Consider the following 11,386-nt stretch of genomic DNA (forward strand, 5'->3'; position numbering starts at 1 on the left):
CTGTTCTGCTCTCGACTGGTAATGGTAATTAGCCGCTCTTTGGTTCTTTTTTTGTTCAATACCGCTCTTGGGCTATTCGGCAATTTAGCCCACTGTGTGTGGTAAGGCCTTATAGGCCCATCAATTAAAAATTAACATTATTTATATTGTAATTCTACTTCCCACTCCACGTCTATTCCTATCAGTCCTATATTTTTAATAAAAATATAAATATACTCTTTTGATATTAAAAATTTGCAAATACTCAAAATACTTTTGATTTTTCTTAAAAACTCATAATCTTGTAAAAGAAAATAAGTTTAAGAGAGTTTTAAATTTTTCAATAAAGGTATGCAAAATAATATACTGGCTATTTGAGATGAAAATATTTAATATATATAGTATTTTTCAAAATGAAATACTCGATATCATTTATAATATCGATTATTTATTTTTTGTCAAAAAGTTGGTATTTAATTATACACATTTGAGTATTTTTGAAAAGATAGTTTCGATTATTTTTCTATAAAAAAATGTACTCTGGCAGTTTCTGCGGATCAACATCTGGCAATTTAAACGGTGGTAGTGGCTCGAAAACAATTGTTTGCTCGTGTCTTCTTTGTACCTCTTTTATAACACCCCTGTGTGGCTTCTGTCATGAATCTTTGGGAACTTTTTCTATTGATCCAATTTTTGCTTGATGGTGTTGTAATTCTTTCGACAACTTCTTTTTCTCCGCGCAATTCTGATTTTGTGTTCAGCTTGTCCTCTCCATGTGACTCCCTAGCAAGAAACACCATATTTGCTTCTTGTTCTGTTCTAACTTATTCATCGGCCATATTACTCACTTCTTGATTTTGTTTTCTAGTTTTTGATTGCCAAATCTAAGATCAGACATGCCCAAAAAGACTCTCAAATTGGATTTGGATTTTCTTGATCTCAAAAATGAAACCCATTATCCATGCATCCAAGCTCGTCAACTTTCAAGTGCACTTCATCACACTCACACTATAAACGGAAATATATAGTGACAAACCTTAAAAACTGTAGGTATAGATAACAATATCCACAGATAAACTATTTGTTGTTGGTATAGATATATTATACCTTAGGTACATATTTAAATATGTAGCTATAGACATTAAAATTAAAAAATAAATTTGTGAAAAAAAATTTGTTCAATTTTTTCATAATGTAAGCCAAAAAAAATTTAAGTGAGCCAGAGTCTAAATTTTTTCAATAGAACAAAAAGAAAAATTTAATAGAGTCAAAATGTAAATCAGTGTCAACTAAACCCTTCTTAAAACACATTAAACTCATTCCTCTCTTTCACCAAAAACCAGTTTGTCAACTAAATCCCTAAACTCTCGATCTCGAGCCCCAATCCGTTGTCAGTTATTTTAAACTTTAAATAAAATCAGAAGTATAAAATTATTTCTATTTTATAAATCAACAAAAATTCAACTCAATTTAATTCTTTAAAATAAACCAAGAGCAATTCAAACAAAAGTTGTCTTTATTTTAAAAATTCTAACTTTAAAATTCTATCAAATTCTAATATTCAAGAATTATTAATACTAATAATTAATGTTTCAAACTACGACTAACATTCTAAATTGATTTCATTAGCAATATTAAAACTTTAATGATCATGGTATAACCACAAAAAGCACGACATATCAATCAATAATTAGTATTACGTCGATTAAATAAATACTTTCAAACATAAAACTAGTCAATTAAAATAAAATTTTATTTTTAGTTATCTACTTTAACAAGAGAACATAGAATCATAGTTAGAAACACAAACCACAAATTCAGTCAATAGGTAATTAACTTAATCATGTCAACCATAAGGAAACAATAAATAGTTAATTAATAACTTCAAAAATATGTATAATTATATAAAAGTATATAGCACATAACACAATAATATAACGGGAACAAAACATATTAGTGAAAATAATTAATGCATAAGAAAACACAATTGACATGACCCACATTTGACAAACACTAACCGAAACTCGACCTACTCGATCTTATTGGACGTACCTGATCTGATACCACTAATGTGACACTCTAAACCCCAAAATAATATATAATAATTTATACCATATTTAAAAATAAAATAAAAATCTTTGCAGCGGATAAATAAATAAAAATTCAAAGGAAAAAAGAAATTTTTATAAGTAATTTAGGATATCAGACTTCTCAAAATTCAAAAAGAACACTTTAAACTTTTTTTTCTCTATAAAACATTGCAATCTCCATAAACATGATTTAACTATAATTTCTTAATTTAATTCCAAAAACTTACTAGTACTTATAAGGTTTTCATACAAAAAATCGTTTCTGATTAAATAAATAAAAATACAACTAATGATTCTCATTTCTGGTATCACTAGAGCGGGACTTCTCCCAAACTTGAACTTCAAGACTCATTAACTTGTAATAAGTGCGATTTCACTAAGGTAGGGTCAAGTCATTCAAACACAATCAACGAAGAAGGTGGGTTTTAAAATCATGTTAATAGTATAATATAAGTAAGAGGAACATGTAATTAATCATAAATAAACCATATCATTACACAAACACTATCCAAGAAAAAACATCACATTATAAAGTCAAAATCACTCAAGAAAAATCAATGCATTTCACTATATATATAATCATCTAAGAGAAATTATCGAACACGATACATATTAATCACAATAAGCAATCACAAGATATTGCAATGTTATACATGAACTTAGACTCTACTTAACAATTTGTTACCACTCTAACTTTGAAATACTCAGTGAGAAGGTTTGATATTATGCCACCACGTGAGTGGACGAATAATTCAATTTGGTTATGTCTTCATAGATCCTCTCAAGTCAACTTGAGGAACATATACGTGACAGTCGATGTAAACGCATGTTGCATCGTAGCTCCCAATATTTAGAGTGTTCCCTCCAAATCACCTAGGAATTTTATAATATCATTATCATTAATTATACATCATCATCATCATCGTATAAACTAATCACAAATTTATAACATCACTATCATCAATCAAATATCATCACCATCACATAAACTTATCACAATAATATCAAATACCACACATTCAACGAAATAAAATCAATCAACAGCTTATAATGTTTATATTCCACACTTTAACCACACAAATCTCATATTTGCACATTAATTAAATCATCTCTCAAATGGCTACTTCTGTACGTAGCGAGTCTTGAATGAATCGTTGGGAAATACAATTTTTTTGTTCATCTCATTATATATTATACTCATGAACTCAAACGTTCTTTCACCTATTACCTTATTTCGACGTTTCTTAAACACAACAATCAATAGGACTTTTCAACAACAATTTTCGATTGATAATATGCAGCGAATGAATCCTAATAAATGGTGAGTTCACAAAACCACCGAGACGCGACTGATAAATTGTGCAGAGCATATGAAATAATGTTAAATAATTAATAATAATTTTAGGACAAAAAATGAGTTAAAATGACGAGAGAGAAAAACTGCATAAAATGCATAACTAACTCGTTAGAGCACCATAAGGTATAATGTCAACTTGACCAAAAAATGCAAATGAGTAGTGCTTCTTGAAGGTTTCAATGAGAGGAATCTAAAAACGATGCCAGTTTTTTAGACGACAAATATGCTGATCTGTATCGGCCAAAAACAGCTCACCCAAGAAAATAAACACATCTATTTTTTTATGAAATGGAGTCACGGTCGATAAAATTGATGTAAAAAATGGATTCAGTGGCCAATTTTGTGTGTGATAGAGGTTGAGATTGATTCAAATGGCAAAGAATTGGTGGGGTGAATTTGAGAGAAAGATGGTGAATTTATTGTGTTATTTGGTTGCCCGTTATTTGGTTTATGTCATCTATTTTTTATTTTTTATTTTTTTTATTGCCGATAGTAGATGTACAGATAAAAGAGTAAAACAGTATGTAATGTTCAATAGAGGGGAGTCCAGTGTGAGGCAGAAATGGAGTGTAACTAAAATACTATTATTTATATAAAATATATGAAATAATAAAATATAATATTTGTTATTTATATCACTTATTTAGTCAAATATGTACAAGATTATCACATCATAGAAATCGTCCATATAACGAAATTTAGTCACAAAATTTATCATCATATATTCTAAAATAATTTTAAAATCAAATTAATTATTTAAAATCTTATTTAATTAATAAAATAGTTTATTATAAGATTTGGGGTATTACAATTATTTTCTCGTTAAAGAAATTTCATCCTCGAAATTTATAGCGAACAATACACAAAATTACACTCCATTTCCTCGAAATTTGTAACGAACCACCCTCAAGATTCAAACTTAGTCTATAAATATTTTTAAGACATTTACTACTCATTTAAGTACAATATGCCAAAAATCAATTAGTTTAGCATGATAGGCTAACATGACACAATAAATCAATTAAACACATCAATTATGAAGCAAATATCATGATTAATCACTATCATTTATAGATAAAACTAAGCATGTGAATTTAGTCAACAACAACTTACCATTTAAGTACAATATGTCAAAAATCAATTAGTTTAGCATGATAGGCTAACATGACACAATAAATCAATTAAACACATCAATTATGAAGCAAATATCATGATTAATCACTATCATTTATAGATAAAACAACATGTGAATTTAGTCAACAACAACTTACCACATTCAGTTGGATCAAATAACACATCAAATACACTTTCAAGTTCAATTAATTTATCAAACAATATTCATCTAGTTTTACTCTCCTAAAAGAATGTTTAAATCCTAACAACAATTACTTTACAAGTTTAATAAAAGTTAGGCATATAGCGAAACATTTAATGTATTCTGCACCTCCAAGAATTACAAACAGAAATGGGGATAACTCAATGACATGCAATCACTTCTTTTTAAAAAATAAAACAATTAATGTGTATAATCATAGAGGAATAAGACTAATATTTTCACATATAACTTCAAGACTCAAAGTCTAGATTAATTTCAAAGTCCTATAGACAAGATTCATTTATATAATTTCTATAGTAGTTTTAGGTCTTTCAAAATAGAAATATAGCAAACATAAGATATTAACACAAAGTACTTATTTATTTTAAACATGTTACTTAGAAGATCAAATATACTTCATTTAAGTACACACCTCCAATCTAATATTTAGATCACAAACAATTCTCATAATTGATACCACATAAGACTCATAATCACTCAAAATAGTGTAAGAGATTAACATGATTTTTAACTATTTCAATAATAAAATTAACAAGTGTTTCTAATGATAATAACAACCGATTATTATTGTCTCTTAAGACTTCTCAAAGACGACGGCACCCTTGAACCGAAATATAAACCAAAATACCAATTAAGAAAATTCTAATTTGCCAAAAAAAATCATCTTAAATTAAAAGAGAACAATTATATATATATATATATATGTTCTCTATACAATGGAATAAAAGGGTAAATAACCAATCAACTACTGTCCTAAAAATCGAAAAATAGAAACATAATACACTAACAAACCTAAAACAGTAACTTGGAAATAACTAAAAATGCCTATAAAAGCTCTTATACGAAGTGGAAATATAATGTTGACCAATGTAAATGTTGATAGCTTTGTAGTAAATAGTTACAAGTATATGTAACAAAACAACACTTTGTGTCTACACCTACAAGCAAGAGACTGTAAGTCAGGTAAGAAGCCGGGTACAAAACCTCATATATTTCCCGACATCAAACTATTACAACAAAAGAAAATGACACAATTATTCCTACAAACATGAGCCATATGTTCTCAAAATTTAACATTCCTTCGCCAACCTCTATAATTATACCATTCGGGCGTATAGCCCGAATAAGAAAAACAATAATATCTGGTTGGAGTTTCCAATGTACGTAGACAAATGTATACTATAAAATGAATTCAGTCAGTATGTATGGGTCAAGGAAGCATGTTGCTCTCATCATTGTCTTCCCTCTCCAAGTTCTTCCTCTTGCACCAACAAAGATACTCAGGAATTGGCCCGTCATCTCCAATAACCCAGCTATCTGCCGCCACATCACCTAATGTCATCCTTTGTTTGGGGTCTGCAAATTTCAACTGGGAATTAGCGGCGAAAATATAACATCATGTAATGTGGCAAAATGTTGAATGTTGTTTACCTTTGGACAGTAGTCCTTCTATTAAAGTATTCAACCGTGGATTCAGACCCTTTGGAAGTACTATGGGATTATTGACTATCTGGATCAGGAAAAGAAAAACAAGAAATATGAAGGTTGTGTATACTATCAAATGTAAACAAGCATTCGATGAATCTTATATCAAAATGTATAGGATTATTTACAAAAACTTAGTTATTATAAATAAAGTAATTTAAATGAAAGGTAAAATTCGAAAAGAAAAAAAGGTTACACTAAAACTTAGTATCCTTTCATATAAAGGTATAAGTATTTGAAAATCAATTACTTCATTAAATAAAGAAGGATAAAATTGTAAATAAAGTAGTTCAAATGAAGAGTAAAATTAGAAAGGATAAAACCATACCAAAACTTGGTATTCCCTTTATATATAGTATAGATTACAAAATGCCATGTTTCCAATTTTAGAAATTTTGTAAAGTGATGAGAACAGGTTTCAAAAGAGGAATAAAAGCATAACAATTCAGAATTAATAAAAACACATGCTGGAAATAAAAATAGAACAAAAACCAAATTTCTTACTCTGTCATATGTATCTTGAAGTGTGTCACCAAGAAAAGGGTATTCACCCAGTATCATACAGTATAAAGTAACTCCTACAGCCCATGTATCAGCAGCTTTACCACTGTATGTAATACCTAAAAACATATCAACATAAAGTAGTGAGAACCTGTGTTTAATAAACACAATTTCCCCAAAAGCATTCTACATGCATGAAAGGAAAATAGCAACCTAAAATACATTCAGGTGCAGTGAAAACAGGAGTGCCAGGTGATCGTCGAAGCATATCATTATCATCCTGCACAATGAAAACGAAACAGGCTCCATATTAGTTCCTGGGACATCCTAATACGTGGGTACTGATATATATAGTTATATTTGATTTCTTCCATTTTTCAAAATATTATCGATGTCAACATGTCAGTAAGTGTCATGTTCGGGTGTTCATGCTTCATAGCATGTGTAACATTACCAGGGACGGCCCATAGCCCGTGCAGGCTGGGCCACCACACAGGGCCCCAAAATTTCGAGGGCCCCAAAACATTAGTTATATATTGTCAACGTTTACAAATTATTAGATGTCTTCCAATGGTTCAATGCTAGAATGTAATGTTTTCATGCGGAGGTCCTAGGATCGATTCCCAAAAGTTGTATTTTAGTTTTTAGTGCTTCTTTTTATTAGGGACCCAATTTTTAAGATTAGAACAGAGCCCCCAAATTGTTTAAGACGGCTCTGAATATTACCAGTATTTTATCAAAAGTCTGGCATGGAGCATGTCAAGGAAGGTGACTGATGACCATGTAACACACAAAAGGTAATATATAAAATATAAATGATTGGTAATTTTCAGAAAAAATGCAAGTTCCAAGTAATCACATTTCTTATTCATACACAGTGTGCAATCATATTGCAGTATCACAAAGAAAATGTGTCCTAAGTTGTAGTTGAAGCTACACTATTGTCCAAGTAAAGTGGGGGCTTGTTTTGTTTCAAGTATTTAAATTAACATTCAGGCTCAGTAGTTGCATTACCTCAAAAGCCTGGCTGACACTGAAATCCCCTATCTTTACTGTACCATCACGAGTAACCAGCAGATTATCAGGTTTGATATCCCCATGTACTATATTCTGTTTTCAAATAAAAATATAATTAAACATTTGTTCCAAAATATATATATGTACATATATAATTAATAAACATGATGTATTTGTGTGGCGCTTATGAGAGAGGGAGAGAGACTTAGTCAACATTACACACAAAAAAGATTGGTAAAAAGAGATATTACATGAGCATGGAGATATGTTAATCCAGAAACTATATCACGCAAGTATCTCCTGGCAGTCTCTTCACCTAAGGCACAAGCCGGACCTGAACCCTCACAAACCCACTTGCTTTCCACATATTCAAGTACTGCATTAGAAAAATCAGCTAGTCAAGCAAAGGACCAACAAGAGATTCTAACTTGCCCAAAAGCAAAGCTCGGATAGACAGAAATTTCAGGAGTAGCAGTCAGTAACTAAATAACAGAACCAAGAAAGAAAAACTAGCCATCAGTACCCATGTAGAAGTTATCCGACTCCGGGTCATCAATCACCTCAATGAGATTGACTATATTGGGATGTTCCAGCATTTTCATGATGAAAACCTGAAAAGATGCATATTTGAGTCATATTTTGAATATCGATCCAGACTATGGGAAAAAACAAAGATATGATGAAGAAATATACCTCACGTAGAACATCACTCATGGCAGTTTCAGATGGTGCAACTCGAAGCTTCAGTAAATGAGACTTATGAAAGGCCTATATTCAGAAGATTTTCAGCTCAATAAATGAACAATTGCACCATTAAGGCATGGCAGAACTTAGGTGCAGTTATGTAGGTCCAGTTCGTACTGTTTACCAACAAAAGTACACAAGTAGACATTGAAAGTTTTAAAAAATTGACGCTGTAAATTCCTCAGTTACAGAAGTTCCATAATCATCCTGATTCATGGTAGCAAAACGCTTCCATTCACCTAGCCTCTCCGTTGTCTTGTTTCGATTACCATAACAACACCTGCTATCGTCACGACGCACCACACTGCCGCACCACTACTCCACCAAATCTCCAAATAAGACATCAAGTCAATCTCACCTCTGGCTACTCAGCCACCGACAACATTGATCTCGACGACCAACTCTGTATGGCGCTACTCGCCATCGCTATCAGCATCTCCATCATTAACATTAACTAAGACCGAAGTTAATTGTGTGTGTTTTATTAAACTAACAGAATTATGACGATGTTAATATGAGTAAATGAAATTAACTATGTGTTCTATCGTGATAGGAGAATAGTACCAACCATATATAGGGTACTGCATATAAGTTTTACCCGTAAGGCATTAACGGCTATCAAAATAATAAGAACACGGTATTCATTACAGCCCTATAATTAAAAAAAAACACCAATATGGTTATATTTCCTACCATAACATTATCAGTTTTCCCATAACGAAACATTTTCATACCTTAATTGCATAATGTTTTCCATCAACGGAGCTTTGATAAAGAGCCTGCCAAGCATTCAAGGAAAGAGGCTCAAGAAAACTGTTTTCTTTAGAGACAGGGTACAATGAATACTATGCTTACCACTTTCCCATAGCTACCAGAACCAATCTTATACTCACGAATATACTCATTTATCATCTTGTTTCCGTTTTCATCCTGGACACATTTATTAAAATAACCATTCAGCAAGTATAGCAACAACCCAATAGGAAATTAAAATTAAACACAAACTCAAACTTCTTCTGACATGTAGCATTACATTAAAACTTGATAAGAAGTTCTCTTCAGTTGAAATTGAATAAATATCATAGCTCATATTGAAAACACCAAATTTTAAAGAGAGTAGGGTATGGAAACTATTCGCAAATTTTACCAGCAACACATTAAAAAGATCATTCATGTAAATAAATACCCTAGGCCACCTAATCTCGATGTTTCACTATACATCAAAATCACGCTTATAGAAAAGAGATGAAAAAAAATTCTATAAAGCTACTGTCACCGACAAATTACCTCAGTGCGAACAACTCTGTGAGTCTCTTTCACAGGAAACTGCCTACAAATCATGTCATTCTCAACTCTAAAGATCAAAACATCCTCCGATCGCTTGGGACGACTTTGCACCTCACTATCATCTCCACTTGTGGTGTTATTAACCTCATCATTACAGAAGGAATCTTCATCATCAAAATCGTCCTCCAACAACAGCTCCTGAGATAGGTTACTGTTGATGGCTGGCTTAACCTTTTGTGGATTCCGTCTCTTGATAAACCCAAAGCAGTTACAGCACCACATAGCTTTCGCAAAAGAAAGAGTCTTATTTAACATCTTGAGCTTAGACCTTAAGTTCATTGAAAAATCTTCCAAGCAAAAAAAAAATTGTAAATCTGTACAAAGAAACATTTCATCATGTCAAAAACAATCAAACATCACGTGCCTCTTTGAACTAGGTTATGTGAATTTATCTACTGACATAAACACTTGTGAAACAGTTCGTGAGAGCTTATGAAAACAACTTATGACATGTCTAAGTTGTTTTCAGTTTATTTCTATAAACCCGTTTTCACAGCTTATTTCTATAAACTTCCGAGGATAGGTTACGAAAAAAAGTTAGTTATTTTATCTTTTGTTAGATAAAATTATAAATAGCTTATACATGAAAACACTTAATTAAGTTGTTAATCCAAACAGAACCCAGATCTTCAAACTCACTAACCTTATCGAATGGATGAAACAATCAGCAGGAAAAAGGCTATTACCTGAATTCAGAGGAAGAGGGCTTCAAGCCCTAGTCAAAGGTGCAATTCTAAAGGGTGCCATTCAGCTAAGTAGAGAATAGGGCTTAAGATATCAATTCCACTGCTACAATTCACACCCAACATTGTGGTAACTCCAGTTTATAACAACTTTTGCAAACTCAGCCCACAGGAACAATTCATTGACCTTTTCCATCAAAAGGTGAAACAATAATTAAAAGAGAAAAAATAAATAAACATACATGAATAAAAAACAAACAAATGAGCTAACATTGGAGAAAATGAAGATGACAAATTTACACAGAGCAATAAGAAAAAGATGTATTGAAATGTTAACAAAGTTACCTTATTTTTTTCTGTGGGCGAGAATGATAAACTGGGATGGTTGTGTCACCCCAGTTCCACACCAAAAAAAAAAAAAGAAACTAGAATTCCAGCATGAATCAAGATTCTCAGAAACCCTAACTGTGAATCAAATGGCGGAAAACGAGAATGAGAGAGAGAGCTAATTCGTAATCGGAATCCGAATCAAGAAACCCTAGATAGAATCAATGAATTATGCGTTGAGCTACAATCAACGTGCGTTCACCACCTGAAAACGTGATTTCATGAGATAGGGATGATGTTTGGCACACAGTTAAAAACGCGATTCTTTCTTCTGAAAATGTCTTCGAGGCTACTCCTTGTAGCTTTTGCGTCTAGCTAAATCGATTATGTGGAAGACACATGACAGTTTCCAGTTTTGCCCTCTTTTTTCCAGCTGCGTTGTTTACTTTTGTGTGCTACAGTGTTATTTTCTCAAGGTTAGGGAAGAGAAGTGAAATGGGCTCGGGCTTCGGAGGCCCAT

At 31.7% G+C, this 11,386-nt stretch overlaps 1 protein-coding gene across 1 annotated transcript; it reads right to left on the reverse strand.

The window, feature by feature from the left end:
• Nucleotides 1-5,574: 5,574 nt before the first annotated feature.
• Nucleotides 5,575-11,386, reverse strand: LOC101510830 (serine/threonine-protein kinase GRIK2-like). The gene is made up of 13 exons (XM_004505927.4): nucleotides 10,885-11,386; nucleotides 10,543-10,726; nucleotides 9,797-10,170; nucleotides 9,365-9,439; nucleotides 9,244-9,288; nucleotides 8,459-8,533; nucleotides 8,289-8,376; nucleotides 8,017-8,141; nucleotides 7,763-7,858; nucleotides 6,962-7,028; nucleotides 6,752-6,867; nucleotides 6,194-6,272; nucleotides 5,575-6,118 (listed from the first exon to the last, which is right to left on the reverse strand). Exons 3-13 carry the CDS (start codon nucleotides 10,133-10,135, stop codon nucleotides 5,973-5,975), a joined length of 1,251 nt encoding a protein of 416 aa, XP_004505984.1. The 5' UTR covers nucleotides 10,136-10,170; nucleotides 10,543-10,726; nucleotides 10,885-11,386; the 3' UTR covers nucleotides 5,575-5,972.

This window comes from Cicer arietinum, chromosome 6 (genome assembly GCF_000331145.2).
Source record: "Cicer arietinum cultivar CDC Frontier isolate Library 1 chromosome 6, Cicar.CDCFrontier_v2.0, whole genome shotgun sequence".
NCBI classification, from domain to species: Eukaryota; Viridiplantae; Streptophyta; class Magnoliopsida; order Fabales; family Fabaceae; genus Cicer; species Cicer arietinum.

Coding starts and splice junctions, on each gene's coding strand:
- LOC101510830 (XM_004505927.4), bottom strand. CDS start 10,135: ATGAACTTAAGGTCTAAGCTCAAGATGTTAAATAAGACTCTTTCTTTT. Junction 8,142..8,288: donor GTCGGATAACTTCTACATGG/GTACTGATGGCT, acceptor TTTCTAATGCAG/TACTTGAATATGTGGAAAGC. Junction 6,273..6,751: donor TTCAAGATACATATGACAGA/GTAAGAAATTTG, acceptor TTCCTGATCCAG/ATAGTCAATAATCCCATAGT.